Raw genomic sequence first — 16,534 nt, forward strand, 5'->3', positions numbered from 1 at the left:
GTCCAAGATGGCTTCATTTTACATGCCTTGGTACTCTGGCTGGAAAGCTGGGCCCAGCTGAGACTGTCACCTGGAATGCCTACATATGACCTCTTAAGTAGGGCAGTCTCAGGTTAGTACGTCTCTACATGGTGGCTCAACACTCCCGAGTGTTCCAAGACACAAGAAGTGGAAGTTGCCATTCTCTCAAGACCTGGGCTTGGAAACTGGCACAGTGTCATTTCTGCCACATTCCACTGGTCCAAGCTGTCAGAGTTCACTCAGGTTCAAAGTGAGGAGTCATATACAGGCTTGCTTCATGGCCATGCAACCCCGTGTGCAGTAACGCAGGGCCCAAAACTCAAAAGGGCCCCCATACTTGGCTTAATGCTCTGCTGTTGCTATCTTGAAAATATTTATAATTTTTGAATAAGGGGCATTACATATTCATTTTGCACTGGGTCCCACAAATTGTGTAGCTGTCTTAGCTGTCTTTTCTATCGGAGGAGTATTTAAAAAAATGTGGCCATCTTTAGTAAGTTATAAGCCACTTGCCAAATATTTTATTCTCACTGTATTTCTGTATTAAAAGTTATTCTTTCAAAATGCAGACTGAAGTACGTGGGTTAAATTCAGCAGGAAGAAGAAAAACAGGTTATGAGGTCAGAAATAATCTCTTTTTTTTTTTTTAAAGACGTAGTCTCGCTCTCTCGCCCAGGCTGGAGTGCAGTGGCGCCATCTCGGCTCACTGCAAGCTCCGCCTCCCAGGTTCACGCCATTCTGCTGCCTCAGCCTCCTGAGTAGCTGGGACTACAGGCGCCTGCCACCACGCCTGGCTAATTTTTTTGTATTTTTAGTAGAGACGGGGTTTCACCGTGTTAGCCAGGAAGAAATAATGTCAGTTTTTAGGATTAAGAAATTTGGTCACTTTGGCATTGACCAATAGTAGTCTAAGATCAGTACGCAAGTAGGGTGGAGAAATGTGGATTAGAGGCATGTCACTGGATAGAAATGACGTGGGGAAAGAAGAGATGCATGCCTCAGAACACTCAGTTCCAGACTGTAGAATCTGAATGTACTCTCCAAGCTGTAGGAAGTTAGCATAGTGAGTTTGGTTATTTGTTGGAGAGAATGGGTGATGGCTATTTTATCTACTTAAGCATAGTTATGGAAGTGTTCAGCTGAGGCCCATTCCAAAGGAGGTACTAAGATGCAAAAATGTTCAAAGGGTTTAGTCAGAAACCTAGTGGATGATCCTTAAACCCCTGATCCACATGGAGAATTCAAAAATTTGAAGTTAGAAATCAGAACGGATTTGAAAAGGTAGAAAGTTCTTAAGGTACTGTGATGGTGGAAATGTTTCCCTTTATCTCAGGAGACCACCTGCAGAAATTAGTATGTATACTCTGGATTTTGAAGAATGCAAAAGCTTGGTGTATGACTTCTTCCTGAAGAAAATCTAAAGGGTAAGAGAAGAGATGACTAGCCACTTTGATGGAGGGAATGAAGGAGAGATTGGTGTGCGGTCTCCAATGTACCATGTTGCAATGAGTTAAAAAACTTAACCTTGTCTAAGGATTGTCCCTGGTGGTGTCAGACTGTAAAATCTAAAAGCTCTTTCTTGGCTGGCATTATTACTTGCTGGTCATTCTATCTACATGCATACTGAGAGAGAGACATCGCGGGAAGCACATACCAGGCACTCCATTTTTCAGATTTCCCAACTGCTTCCAGAAAGGAGTTTCCGGTTAGGCACGGCGGCAGCGAAAGAAATAGCTGCAATGTTTGTGGAGCAGCTGGGACCCAGGCCTGTGCTCCCTGTGAGGCACGCCCGCCAGGGAGCCTCGAACCGGACGGAGACAACGGAGAGAAGCCCCGTGTCGGAGCACCACTCCACCAGCGTCCGGTCCACTGCTGGTCCTGCACAGTCGCCACTCGCCCCGTCCTTCCTGCTAGCCCCGCCCTTCTTGCTAGCCCTTCTCGCCCTTTTTGCTTTCTCGACCCACCCCGTTTGCCCTGCCCCGCCCACATGCCCCGCCCCACTTGCCCGGCCCCTCTTATTGTCCCGCCCAGCCCTGCCCCGCCCCGTCCTGCTGCCCCGCCCCGTCCCCCTCTCCCACCTCGCCCGTTCCGCTGCCCCGCCCCGTTCCGCTGCCCCGCCCCGTTCCGCTGCCCCGCCCCGTTCCGCTGCCCCTCTACGTCATGCTCTGCGACCCCGTCCCCTTCTGCTGCCCCGCCCCGTCCTGCAGCCCCGCCCCCCCAGTTGCCCCACCCCATTCCGCTCTCCCGCCCCGCCCCGTTCCGCTGCCTCGCCTCGTCCGGCTCTCCGGCCCCGCCCCGTTCCGCTGCCCCGCCCCGTCCTGCTCCCCCTCTCCGTTCTGCTGCCCCGCCCCGTCTTGCTTCCCCGCCCCGCCCCGCCCCTCTGTTTCCCCGCCCCATCCCGCTCCCCCGCCCCGCCCCGTTCCGCCGCTCCGCCCCGTCCCGCTGCTCCGCCCAGTCCTGCTCTCCGGCCCGGCTCCATCCCGCTGCCCCGCCCCGTCCCGTTCCGTTCCGTTCCGTTCCGCTGCCCAGCCCCGCCGGTACCCACTAGCTAGTAGCGGCCGCGGACGCCATGGGGACCGCCTCGTCTCTCGTGAGCCCCGCGGGCGGGGAGGTGATCGAGGACACGTACGGGGCGGGCGGCGGCGAGGCCTGCGAGATCCCGGTGGAGGTGAAGCCCAAGGCTCGCCTGCTGCGCAACTCGTTCCGCCGAGGCGCGGGGGCGGTGGCGGGGGCCGGGCCCGGATCGCTGCCTCGCGGGGCGGGCGCGGGCGGGCTGCTAGGGGCTAGCTTCAAGTCCACCGGCTCGTCGGTGCCCGAGCTGGAGTACGCGGCGGCCGAGTACGAGCGGCTCAAGAAGGAGTACGAGATCTTCCGCGTCAGCAAGAACCAGGAGTTGTTGTCCATGGGCCGCCGCGAGGCCAAGCTGGACACAGAGAACAAGCGTCTGCGGGCCGAACTGCAGGTAACGCCGGGGCGGGCCGGGCCGCGACGCCGGGAGACTCCTGGGAAGCACGGCCGTCCTGCTCCCTCTCCAAACCAAGCGGCTTTGAAAGTTCGGCGGAAACTGCCCATTTTAATTTGAGAGGCCATATTCTCTTCGAGTCTGAAATGATTCCTTAACTCCCTCCCCCTTTTTCTGTCTCTTTTTTTGGAGACAGGGTCTCGCTGCGGTGGCACGATCGCGGCTCACTGCAACCTGGAACTCCTGGGCTCAACGATCCTCCCGCCTCAGCCTCCTAAAGTTCTGGGATTACAGGAGTGAGCCACCGCGTCCGGCCCCCGCTTTTCTATTTCTGGTTTATTCATTGAGGCACTTAGAAGTTAGCCGGAAAGTGTCCTGAGGAGGCAAATGCCAGTCTCCAGCTCCACTCGCGCCCCCGGGCCCATCCGCTCAGAAGGCCGGTGACATCTGTTGAAGCAACTCAACAAACTCTTCCTAGGAGTTTTACCCCCCTCCCCCCCATAAAAATTTTACGTGGGGCTCCAAAGTGGGGCTCATGTGTCAGTTTCTTTGTGAAGTTTCATCGCTCTTGCATTTTAATGGTCTTGACATGAAAATTTCTGGAAGCCTCCTGATTCTCACCATGGTTGAAAACCTCTAGATGTAGTCAAATTTTCTTAGTCCATTTGATTAATTTACTCTAAAAGCAATTATTGCATGCCCTCCATGTAGCAGGTCCATTATAATTCATTAAAATAGTATGTAAAGCGGCCGGGCGTGGTGGCTCACGCCTGTAATCCCAACACTTTGCGAGGCCTAGGCAGGCGGATCACCTGAAGTCAGGAGTTCGAGATCAGCCTGGCCAACATGGTGAAACCCCGTCCCTACTAAAAATACAAAACTTAGCCGGGTATGGTGGCACGCGCCTGTAATCTCAGCTACTCAGGAGGCTGAGGCAGGAGAATTGCTTGAACCCGGGGGGCGGAGGTTGCAGTGAGCTGAGATTGCACCATTGCACTCCAGGCTGGGTGACAGAGCGAGACTCCGTCTCAAAAAAAAAAAATAAAGCAACCTCTCTCTCTATATATATATATAAAGCAAGAGGTTGCTTTTCTGTGAACGAATCTCTAAGACTTTTTACCCTCAGTTTGGGGCTCCTCTGATCGTTGTTGTGTCGTTTGTTTACTCGTTACTGTGGGAGAGACTTATAGGCAGCCTAAGAGTTCCCGGAGTCGTTACAGTCGGGGTGAAATAAATACCTCAGACTGATTTTTCTAAAAGAAAAAAAGCCTCCTGTCTTCAAGACTAGAAATTCTTCTAGTCAGGTTTTGTTGTTGTTGTTGTTGTTTTTGTTTTTAAACTCCCTCATTAGCTGTTGTGTAATTATTGTCGTTGTCTGGGAAGAAGTCGGTATAGCAGTTTATCTGTTGTTTTATCAGTTTTCCTACTGGGCAGCCTTAATGCACTTGCATGTATAAAATGGACTCGTGCATTTCAAATATCTGATTTAATGTATCCAAGCCACTGCCCAACAGACACTGCACGTTGGAAACAACTGTGAGGTGGGGGTAGAAAAGGCCAAACCAAACAGGGCGGAGTGCAATAACGGTTGGCAAGTGCCACAGTCACTCCTGTCACCAATCCTGATTCCCTGTGAAACATACTGGTTCCTTTCTCACATATCGAGGCATGAAAAAACTTATCCATATTCATTTCATTTATTGTGTCAGACATTTACGGGAGACCTGCAGTGTACCAGGCACTGTGAAGTGCTCAAGGGATGGTGAGATAAGACATAGTGCCAACGGGCACACAGTCTCCTAGAACTACTTATCCTTCAAGTTAAGCCTTATAAAATGTAATTGTTACTATCATAAAGATGGAAAAGGCATAAGGAAGTTTAAGAGCTGATGCAGTGTTTCAAAAAAAGTTAATTTCCATTGAAAGCTTAATGTTGCAGTCTTTATTTGTGGTAGTTCAAGCATGCTTGCGGTTTTTTTCCATTATGTTTTGAATAAAATGGCAACATGAAGTTCCTGATAATTGGTAAAATAATAAGTAGACTTAAAATTCTAAGATACGTAACATATATATATAAAAGAATGTAAAATTGAGGAGCAAGACTTTTTGTTAGGAAATAACGAGGTAAATTATTCTAGGCACTTCAAAAAACGTATCAGAAGATACTTCGAGAGAAAGAAAGTGCTTTAGAAGCAAAATACCAAGCAATGGAGAGAGCAGCAACATTTGAACATGACAGAGATAAAGTTAAAAGGCAATTCAAGGTAAATTCCTTACATTTTTACCCCCAAAGCAACATGGAATAAAATAGTATATTCTAAAAGTATATATATAATGCGATGAATAAGTAGAAGTAAGTCATGTAGGATTCATGAAAGTTGTAAGAATTATTGTAGACCACTTTCACATTTTTGAGTTGGACGTGGTAAACTTGAGATCATTTCAAAGAAAAACGTATGAAAGCGAACATTTTAATAGTAATTTCGAAAAAAAGGAAAGCGTTTTTGTATGGGGAAAAGCATTTGGAAATGTTTAGGGATGTTGTATTATTGGTATTTAGTGGGGGAGAGACAAATTTCCTAAACATCATGCAGTGCACGTGACAGACCCACACTACAGACATGCATCCTGCTGGAATTCCAGTGGCTTCCAGTTGCAAAACAGTAAGGTAAAGGTACTAGGACATTCACCCTACAAAAGAGGAAATCGAGGACCAAATGATTATTGGTTTTATGAATGAATTATTTTTCCCTTAAAGTTGATGACACAACTTTTTGATTATGAAAAAGCTTTCAAAATTAAAATTATTCTTTTTAAAGATTTTTAGAGAGACCAAAGAAAATGAAATTCAGGACTTACTGAGGGCCAAGAGGGAGTTGGAGAGCAAACTTCAGAGGCTACAGGCTCAAGGTGTCCAAGTATTTGATCCTGGGGAGTCTGATTCAGATGACAACTGTACAGATGTCACTGGTAAGTGTATATCCTGTTTATATTTTGAGCTTTCAACATGGCTCTAATGACATGTAGAGCCAACTTTGAATTCTGCTAGATTTCTTTTACTTATCTATATTAGGTTATTGCTTTAACTACTGTTGCAAATAGTGTCGTGCGTTCTCTCTGTCAGCTGCTAAGACACCTCGTCTCCACGAAGTGTATGAATTTGAGGACTGAAGTTCCTTCTACCTTGTCACTCTGCCAACCCTAACCCATAACTTTTACTCTCTAGTCTAAGATAGCTACCCCAGCTCCCACCAGCACATCTGCATTTTAGCCAAGGGAAAGAAGGAAGGGGAGAACATGTTCCTTTCCCAGAAGGTACAACCTAAGATCACTTCTCAAATCCCATTAGTTAGAACTATTAACTGGGAAGACTGGATAGTGTAAGCAGCAGCCAGGCAGACATGTGTCCAACTAAAATGTAGGGTTCTGTTACTGAAGAAAAGAGGAGAATGTATATTGGAGTTAGTAGTCTCTGCAATGTTATTTCTTTACATAATGATGTATTCTTTGCAACTATCATTTAGAATACTTGCATTATAGTTCACTGAGTGGTTTCCAGTATAGCATTGTGAACTATTCAAAAAGTATTTGTTTTATAATTAAACAAATAAAACATGTTTTCTGGAAATAAAAGCTTGAAATCACAGAGCGAAAGGGTTTACATATTCTAAGAAAATGTTAATAAAGTGTGATTGATACCGAAAAAAGAAAAATATTCCATTTTAAAATGCAGTGAAAAAATGTAGTCACTCTCCCATTTATAATGAACTGTAAGTATATTCTCACAAATGGATGCATTTTGGAGTAAAATATAGTAACTGACAGTTCCTTCTTAATTTTCACTGTAGTATCATTGGAATCTGACCAACATCCTGGAATTTTTATTGCTAACTTTTAAGGAAAAAAATGAAGGCCGGGCGCGGTGGCTCATGCCTGTAATCCCAGCACTTTGGGAGGCCAAGGCAGGCGGATCACGAGGTCAAAAGATCAAGACCATCCTGGCCAACATGGTGAAACCCCGTGTCTACTAAATACAAAAATTAGCTGGGCGTGGTGGTGCGTGCCTGTAGTCCCAGCTACTCGAGAGGCTGAGGCAGAAGAATCGCTTGAACCCAGGAGGTGGAGGTTGCAGTGAGCCAAGATTGTGCCACTGCACTCCAATGTGGTGACAGGGCGAGACTCATCTCAAAAAAAAAAAAAAAGTGATTCTTAATGGCCAAGAGTAGCTGAGAAAATGCTTTTTTATACCCCAACTCAAGTCTTAGTGATTATTTCAGTATTGACATATTCAAATGTACGGTGTTTCAAAACTATTGTAATTGTCTTGGCAAGTTAGAAACAAATTCCTTTCTAGGTCTTTTTTCATATTTTGTTTTAAACAGGAAGAAGGAACACTTGAGGGGGAATGTCACCTATTTGAGATTCAAAGAGCTACAAATAGTAAGCTCAGTTTTGCCAGAGATTTAGCTCAAATAACAATTTACTTACAGTTATCAAGGATGTAGATATTCTGACAAATATAATTGATTAGAAAAGCATCATGTTCATAAGTAGCTATTGATTCAGACATTAATTTTGTTGCTCTAGGAGGTTGACAAGGATGTACTCCCTGCTGCAAAGAGTTTATGTCCTAATAAATTATGAATATTTTTATATTTATGTGTGTTAGTAACAGTCTGCCTTTGAGGTTTTTTCCTTCAGATTTTAACTGGTGCCTAAGCTGTACAGTTGGAAATGTTTTTTAGAATTTTTTTCTGTAAAATGTTTTTAACTTCCTTCTTATTATGATTTCTTTTTTATTGTATTCTTGTTTATTTTCATCTTTCTCTTTTTAATCCACTCTGAATTTGAGATGATAACCAGAATTATGTTAATCAGTATCTTTGAACTTTGCCAAAAATTGATGGCAAAGTATTTTCAAAATCATTGTTTGAATATTTGTAATATTTTAATATTTTTTAAAATTAGAAATCCTGTTTAGTATATGTGATGAGTTTTTGGACATTCAATAAGTTGGCTTTCACAAGATAAAAATCTCTTGCTGAACAGCTGCTGGAACCCAATGTGAATATTGGACTGGCGGAGCCTTGGGAAGTGAACCTTCCATAGGAAGCATGATCCAGCTTCAGCAGTCCTTCAGAGGCCCTGAGTTTGCCCATAGTTCTATAGATGTGGAAGGACCCTTTGCAAATGTTAACAGAGGTAATACATGCTGTTTGTCAATTACTTGCCTGGTGGTAGTGACTGTTCATGTTTTATAATCTTGTGCTAGAACTATTAATACCATTAGCAAAGCATGAAATTTGTGTTCCTAGCGCTTTCCATTGACAAACCATCATGCAGTGGGGCTGTAACTAACAAGGAAGGATGAGGTTACATAATTCATATGGGGATCAGATGGTACTCCTGCCAGCCTGGCCAGCCAGGTTCTAGTAACTGTGTTCTGGTCTGAATTCTCTGGTGTTTTAGTTGAGTAGCAAATCTAATGTAGATTAACTGAAAAACAGTAGGTTTTAGTCTTTCCCTCTGCTTCTTTGATAGTGCTGAAGATTAGAGCAGGTTATGGAGCAAAATACCAAAAAGCTCTATTAGGTAATATAGTACAGTTTTCCTTCCATATCCACAGATCCACTCAACCACTGATTACAAATATTTGGAAAAATAACAATGAAAATAACAATACAACAATAAAAATAGAAATAAGAAACAATACAGTATAACAACTATTTACATAGCATTTACATTGCATGAGGTATTGTAAATAACTAGAGATTATTTAAAGCAGGGGTATCCAATCTTTTAGCTTCCCTGGCCCACACTGAAAGAAGAAGAATTTCTTTGGCCACAAATAAAATACACTAACACTAATGATAGTTGATGAGCTAAAAAAAATTGCAAAAAAGTCTTACAATGTTGTGTTGGGCTGCAAAGCCATCCTGGGCCACATGGATTGGACAAGCTTGATTTAAAGAATATGGGAGGATGTGCGTAATTTATATGCAAACACCACATGATTTTATGTAAGGGACCTGAGAATCTGTGGATTTGGTATGTGAGGGGAGGTGCTGGTACCAATCCTCCATTGATACCAAGGGACAACTGTATTCATACCCCAAAGAATATTTTCCTTATTTTTATATAACATAGTATCCAGAATAGCTCTAAGATCTGTTCAGAATTTCAATATCAGTGCAGACTGAAGAAGTTATAAGTAGTTCTACTCTTTTTCCTTAAAACCATACAGTTATTTCTCTATCAGCAAAATGAAAATCGTTTTTAAAATTGTGCTTCTTAAACTAGCCAAATATGTGTTAAATTTTTATTCTCACTAAATATAGTTAGCATAAGGCTACTTTTCATTTTATGCCATTCTTGAACATTCTTTTAACTCAATATATTTCCAGAATAATAAGAAAGTAAAGCTATAGATCCTCTTGGGAATGTAGGCTAACTTCAGGTAACAAACTAATTGAGTATCTCATGTAAAATTTGTTCATGACACTTGACTGGAACCACTGGTGCCTCAGGGAAGACCACTGGTGACATTCATTACTTCAAGTCCTAGGATAGAATTTGAGTTTAGAAAACTAATTGCCTTCGAATATATTACTCTAGAAGGTATGGCAGTATTAACATGTAAGATCAGATTCCATTCTATGATGCCTGTTATGTTTTTTAAACTTTTTTAGAATGATCAAATGTGTTCTGGTAATTTTTTCATGAACTTGAGAAATTTTATTTTCAGATGATTGGGATATTGCTGTAGCTAGTTTATTACAAGTTACTCCTCTGTTTTCACATTCTCTGTGGAGTAACACTGTCAGATGTTACCTCATTTATACAGATGAAACCCAGCATGAGATGGATCTTTTCCTTAAGGTGAGGATATTTATAAATTCTGTATCAACCAATTTAAAATATAAGTTAATATTATATTCTGTTTCTAATACTACTGTGTCTCAACCAAATAGTTTCCTACTAGATTATATGTCTTAAAGAACAGGAAGTGTCTTGGGCTTTTCTTAAGAGAAAATATTGTTCAGTATTATACGTAAAGAAAGGTGGTGAATTGAGGGTTTATTTATTTATTTTTACTTTCTGGAATTAACTTTCCTAGGACAGGAGCTAAGACAGAAAAAGAAGGTTTTAACTCGTCTTAGTTAGTTTTAAATGTCAAACTAAGGTGTTGGAACTTTCTGGAGTTTGTTTTGTTTGTGTGTTTGTTGGCTTGTTTTGAGACAGTGTCTTGCTCTGTTGTCTGGGCTGGAGGGCAGTGGCACAGTCATAGCTCACTGTAGCTTCAAACCCATGAGCTCAATTAATTCTCCTGCTCAGTCCTCCAGAACACACACCACCAAATACAGCTAATTTAATTTTTTTTTTTTTGTAGAGAAAGGGTCTCATTGTGTTGCCTAGGCTTGTTTAGTGAATTCTTCATTGCATATTCTCCACAATGTTTAAGACTTGTTGATTGTGTCTACTTTAGTTACTCTCTCTGCCAGCTCTATCCTTGAGTCTGTCTCAGGGAGTAAAATTTTCTCCTTACTATGGTTTAAATTTTCCAAGGCAGCCGTTGGAGTTATTCTAAGGCAAGGGTCACTATAGCCACTTGGTGAAATCTGGCCTGCTGCCTGTTTTAAATGGCCCAGAGAAAAGATTGGTTTTCACATTTTAAGTGGTAGAAAAAAATCAAAAGGAGAATAATATTTTATGACATGTGAAAATTATGTGAAATACAAATTTTAGTGTCTATCAAGTTTTATTAGAACATTGCTGCACTCATTCGTTTACGTATCATCCATGGCAGCACTACAACACCAATTCAATGGCAGAGTAAATTGTGATAGAAACCAAATAAACCACAAAGATCCCTCCTAAAACAGCCAAGTTGTTAAGCTATTATTATTTTTGTAGAAATATTTGCTATCTAACCCTTTATATAAAAAGCTTGCCTACCAGTGTTCCAAGGGAATTTTATAGAATCTGTGTGTCACATGCTATACCTGCTATATTAACATCTTCCCTGTTGTTGATTACCAAATTCATTTAGCTTTCCTTTGTGATATTATTCAATTTTAATAAAAAGATAAAATATTTTAAAGCCCAAAGCTTCCATCCAGTAATTGAATATGTTATTCCCAAGGACATTTTGAGTGTATTACTAATTTCTTTCAGAATAGTCATCATTACTAACTTAATTATAGATTTATGTGTTTTTAACTTATATTGCTCTGCTTTAGCGTTCTGATATGTCATGGTGGATGTTTTTTACTATACAGATTTATGGATCTATATTTTGCACTCTTTATGACAATAAAACAGATTGTTCATAGTAATAACAAAAAGAAACAAATACTATAGCAAAATAGCCTAATACTGTCTCCTGTTGTTCTAGATTTATTATGAAATGTCATTTTCTGAGCTAGAAAAAGGCCAAGTTGCTAAGCTATTATTATTTGTATTTGAGAGAAACTTGCCTTTTTAAGATTTTCTTTAAAATGTGATTATTGTTAAAATTTTATATGAAAAGATATCCAGTATAACCTGTTTTAAAGCATGCTTTTTATTTTAAGTAGTATGAATCTCACTTGATCTTTAGTTAAATACATTAAACTTTTGTATGTTTTCAGGACTATTCACCTAAACTTAAGAGAATGTGCGAGACAATGGGATATTTTTTCCATGCTGTTTATTTTCCAATAGATGTTGAAAATCAATACCTCACTGTAAGAAAATGGGAAATTGAGAAAAGTTCTTTAGTTATTTTATTTATTCACTTAACATTACCAAGGTAAGCTGAAAAAAGTATAATTTATTTTAAGCAGTAAACTGTAAATAGAATTGAGACTGCCAAATAAGCTTCAAAGATAAATTTTAATTGCATCCTTATAATAAAAAAAATCCATGAAATTCAATAAATTCTACAACTGTTTCACACTTAAATAAAATAATTAAAAGTTTTATGCTGTTAGACTTGTTTCATAGGTCATATGATCAACATCTTAATTTATAGCTTATTTTAATCAGAGTTTGGCAAATATAGCCCAAGGGCCAAATCTAGCCAGGAGTTTGCTTTTGTAAATAAAGTTTTGTTGGAACACAGCCACATTCATTCATATATATATATGATCAAAAGGAGAATAAATATATCTATATATATTTATATATATATATTTTTTTGAGACAGAGTCTTGCTCTGTCGTCCAGGTTGGAGTGCAGTGGTGCAATCTCAGCTCACTGCAAGCTCTACCTCCCGGGTTCACACCATTCTCCTGCCTCAGCCTCCCGAGTAGCTGGGACTACAGGCACCCACCACCACGCCTGGCTAATTTTTTGTGTTTTTAGTAGAGACGGGGTTTCACCGTGCTAGCCAGGATGGTCTCGATCTCCTAACCTTGTGATCTGCCTGCCTTGGCCTCCCAAAGTGGTGGGATTACAGGCATAGGCCAACACACCTGGCCCATTCATGTATTTTCAACAGCTGCCTATATACTGTAATAGTTGAATCTTTACGACAGAAACCATATGTCCTACCAAACCTGAGTTGTGTACTATCTGGCCTTTTACAGAAAAAGTTGATAACCCCTAATTTCAATAATCAACATTAACCTTCATTGTTTTCTTTCTTTGGATACAAACTGAGAGGTATTTGAACTATATATGTTACATATAAAGTTCATGTACTTGATCACTTGTATAGGTGTTGAATCATAATTTACATTTTCTGAGGAGCTTACTATTTAAGTAGACCCAGTAAAGTGAACAATGTTCTTATAATGTGAATATAATCATGCTAATGAATCTTGTCTGCGAGTAAAGATTTTTTTTCACCAGTTAGATATAAAGGACAAAATAAGTTTAATAAGAGGCTAATTTTTCTTTCTAGATTTACTGTCTAAATTTAACCTTTCCAAAGCATTTTGCTTTTTTAATTGTGGACCAACTCTGACTTTAACTATGTATAGATATATGTAGGGCCTTAAGTTTAACCAGTTTCCCTGTAGCATAGCCCATTGTAGACCCTTAAGACTTTGCCTAGTGGCCAGGTGAACAGGGAACTACCTGGTCAATGAGCCTTCATCCAGAATAAGTTTAAGGAGTTCCTCAACTTGATTGCCTTCAGTAGAGTTTCATTGCTATCCACCCCTTCCCTTTTCTTTCCCCGTTTTTATATTTATTAAGGATATATCTTATTACGTAACGATTGAGTAGTTTTTTAATCTTACTTGGTAATATGTTATTTGTTGTTACATTATTTTTTCTAATTCTTATCTTTGATCCATAAAACCATTTTGTTTTTTCTTTACATTAAAGAAACTTTCTGGGGACAGAGCATGACCCTGTCTCAAAAACAAACAAAAAAAAACTTACTTTTTAATAAAACATTGTATACATTATTTTTACACTTTAACATTTATTTTTCTTTTCCAATTTTAAACTCTTCTTGATGTTTTCCTCCCCATTTATTTCATATTTTATTACTTTTGCTTAGATTTCAGTTTATCTCCTTTTAGTAAAATTTTATATCGTACATTTTTTAAAATTTTATTCTTGTTAAAGAAATGAGGATTTTAATTTCTTAAATTTAATAATTTTAGTCTCTACTTTGGCTTTATTTTACTTAAACTTTTCTTATTCCAGTTGCTTATTATTTTATTATTTGTTTCTTTCATGCCTGTCAAGAGGTATGGCAGTGGGGATGGGCTCCACACCACAAACAGGGGCTGTTGGAGCCTTTGTTTCAGATTGCACCTTCACCTACCCTGATGACTACCCTATCCTTCCCAAAAGATGAATCTAGAAAAGCCTCTCCTTAGCAGCTTGGAAGCTCCATGGGCAAACACTTCCTGGTCAATTATTCCCTGTGTGCAGATGGTATCCACAGAGTTATTTGAAGATAGTGTTCACTGGCGTCTCACACTATTCAGGCCTCTTATAAGAAATTATGAAGCTCAAAATGTATGGTTTTGGGGTATGAAATGATTAGATTTGGAGCAAACTATGCTGACAACATGCTTAGTTGTAGGTGGGGAAGGTAGGAAGGAAGTCATACTTAGTGAGGTGCACAGGAACTGTGCCTCTCAGTGTCACTGACCGGAGAAGGTGCATTAGAGGGAAACAGCCAGGCTCCTGCACTGCTTTTCCAGGGGTTCTTCTTTAATGCCTTTAATTTGATCCGCCTCCCTTCATGGAAGGAGAAAAATCCCGGGAGAAATCTCCTACAATGAAGGATGGAAACTGAAATACGGTGAGTCCGGGAGAGGCTGGCTGAGTAGGAATATTCCAGATAAAGGTTTAAAAATGAGGAATCCTTTGCCCATGATTGGCCCTCTTTCATTACATCAGCACCCTTGTTGGGCAGACCAGACTCACTAAGAATGCTTGAACCTACGTAGAAGGAGAGGTGCCTCTCCGTTTGCACAGCAACACAGAGGGGCGACTGACTGGTTTTCCTCAGGGCATCATCAGTCTTTCTTAAGGGATGGGGAGGCTTCCGTACCTAAAGGGTAATTCAGTCACCTTTCAGGACTTCTTAGGCCCTATGATTGGTTTCATTCAGCTTTTTTTTTTTTTTTTTAACCAGATCACCTATAGAGTTTCGTTATAGAATTTAGGCAAGTGGAAGCCCTTGTTTGTTCTATAATTGAACTTTCTTCATTATGCGTCAGCCTCACTGTTTTAACTCCTCCAGCCCCACAAAGCTACATCTTCTCTAGCAGCTCCTCCCCTACATTTTTGTCTGCTCAGGCTACTTTCTGAAGGGATCCTAAAGTGCAACTTATCAACATATTAGCTGGCCTGTCATACTATCTAACTTCAGCAATTATCAACTCATGACTAGTTGTTTCATCTGTAGCATCTGCTTCCGTTCCACCAAATTATTTGAATAAAATCCCAGAGATCATATCATTTTATTTGAGCCCCATGGGTCAGTTTTGTAGGGAATGTTTTGAAATATGGACATGTGCCTGAACAGCACGCCCATTCTTTGGTCTTCTGATGGGCCACAGACTTTTCCCCCAAAGCACTGACAGATGAATCATTGAAATTCCAAAATTCTATAGAACATGGTCAGAGTGATTTTAACATAGAAAACTTCTGTGGTTTGGGTAGAATGGATTGGCACAGAAATATACAACAGAATGTTTCTTAATTTTTAATATTTTGGGCTAGTAGTCTAATTTGCAGATTCTGAATCATACAGTATCGCACTTCTACACATACAGACACACACACACCCCACAAAAAATTTGTTTCCCTACACAACTTTCATTTAATGCTTTCTAGAAAGGGGAATTGGTCGCAGTGTCCTTTGTTGTGTAGAAAACCCCAGTAGATGTGGGCTGCACTCAGTGGCTCATGCCTGTAATCCCAGCACTTTGGGAGGCCAAGGTGAGAGGATCACTTGAGCCCAGGAATTCAAGACTTGCCTGGGCAACATGGTGAAACCCCATCTCTACAAAAAATACAAAAATTAGCTGGGCGTGGTGGCGTGTGCCTGTGGACCTAGCTACTTGGTAGGCTGAGGTGGGAGGATTGCTTGAGCCCAGGAGGTTGAAGCTGCAGTGAGCTGTGATTGCACCACTGCACACCAGGCTGGGTGACAGAGTGAGACCCTGTCTCAAAAAAAAAAAAAAAAAAGAGAGAAAGAAAGGAGGGAGAGAGAGAGAAGATCTCAGCAGATTATTAGTTCTAGGATTTTTTTTTTCCCAGAATTTTCATTAAAAATATAATTTTGGTTCCCTGTAACAAAGTTGTTTTTTGGGACTTTTTTTTACCTTCACCTCAGTCACCCAACCTCTTCCAATCTCTCCATATCTTTCTTGTAGTATATATTGGGTATAAGGATTAGGGTCATTTATTAGATGAGAAAAGTCTGAAAGAACTGGGAAAGAGAAAACTCTCAAAACTTTGGGGCTGCCATCCAAACAGAGAAGCACCTCTCCTTCTACGTAGGTTCAAGAATTCTTAGTGAGCCTGGTCTGCCCAAGAAGGGTGCTGACATAATGAAGGAGGGCCAATCAACAGCAAAGAATTCCTCATTTTGAAACCTTTATCTGGAATAAAGGCCTCTCCTGGACTTGCCATATTTTAGTTCCTATCTTTCATTGTAAGAGATTTCTCCTGTGATTCTGCCATGAAGGGAGGTGGGTCAAATTAAAGGCATTAGAAAGAACTCTTGGAAAAGCAGTGCAGGAGCCTGGCTGTTGCCCTGGATGGTGCCTGTGTACCTCCCCACACATGACCTCCTGCCTACTTGTGTTAACATGGAAATTAATACATTTTTAAATGGAATTTTGTTTGCCATCTATTTTCAAAGTCTCCTGAGTCTAGTCCATTATTTTGAGCCAAGTTTAAGAGTATTTTTGAGATTTTTTTAGGTTTAAAAAGTAAAGTTATATGTGCTTTACAATTTAATGCATAATTTATTATATTTATGCTCACTGTTGGCTAATTAATATATTTTAAGACCAAGCTGGAAGAGAGCCATAACACATCCATTTTTGGAAAGCTTCACTTGTTCTGCAGTTGGACCTTTTCTGGCCTCTT

The 16,534-nt window shown here is 40.7% G+C and overlaps 1 protein-coding gene across 1 annotated transcript in view; it reads left to right on the forward strand.

Moving 5' to 3' along the window:
• The first annotated feature begins 2,518 nt into the window (after positions 1–2,518).
• Positions 2,519–16,534, forward strand: part of NPHP3 (nephrocystin 3) — a 49,186-nt gene continuing 35,170 nt past the window's right edge. The window contains exons 1-6 of the mRNA XM_032144164.2: positions 2,519–2,983; positions 5,122–5,247; positions 5,803–5,953; positions 8,033–8,185; positions 9,729–9,862; positions 11,614–11,774. Of these exons, the coding sequence (XP_032000055.2) occupies positions 2,591–2,983; positions 5,122–5,247; positions 5,803–5,953; positions 8,033–8,185; positions 9,729–9,862; positions 11,614–11,774 (1,118 nt within the window). The 5' untranslated portion in view covers positions 2,519–2,590. The remainder of the gene's footprint in view (positions 2,984–5,121; positions 5,248–5,802; positions 5,954–8,032; positions 8,186–9,728; positions 9,863–11,613; positions 11,775–16,534) is intronic.

This window comes from Hylobates moloch, unplaced genomic scaffold, assembly GCF_009828535.3.
Source record: "Hylobates moloch isolate HMO894 unplaced genomic scaffold, HMol_V3 SCAFFOLD_22, whole genome shotgun sequence".
NCBI lineage: Eukaryota > Metazoa > Chordata > Mammalia > Primates > Hylobatidae > Hylobates > Hylobates moloch.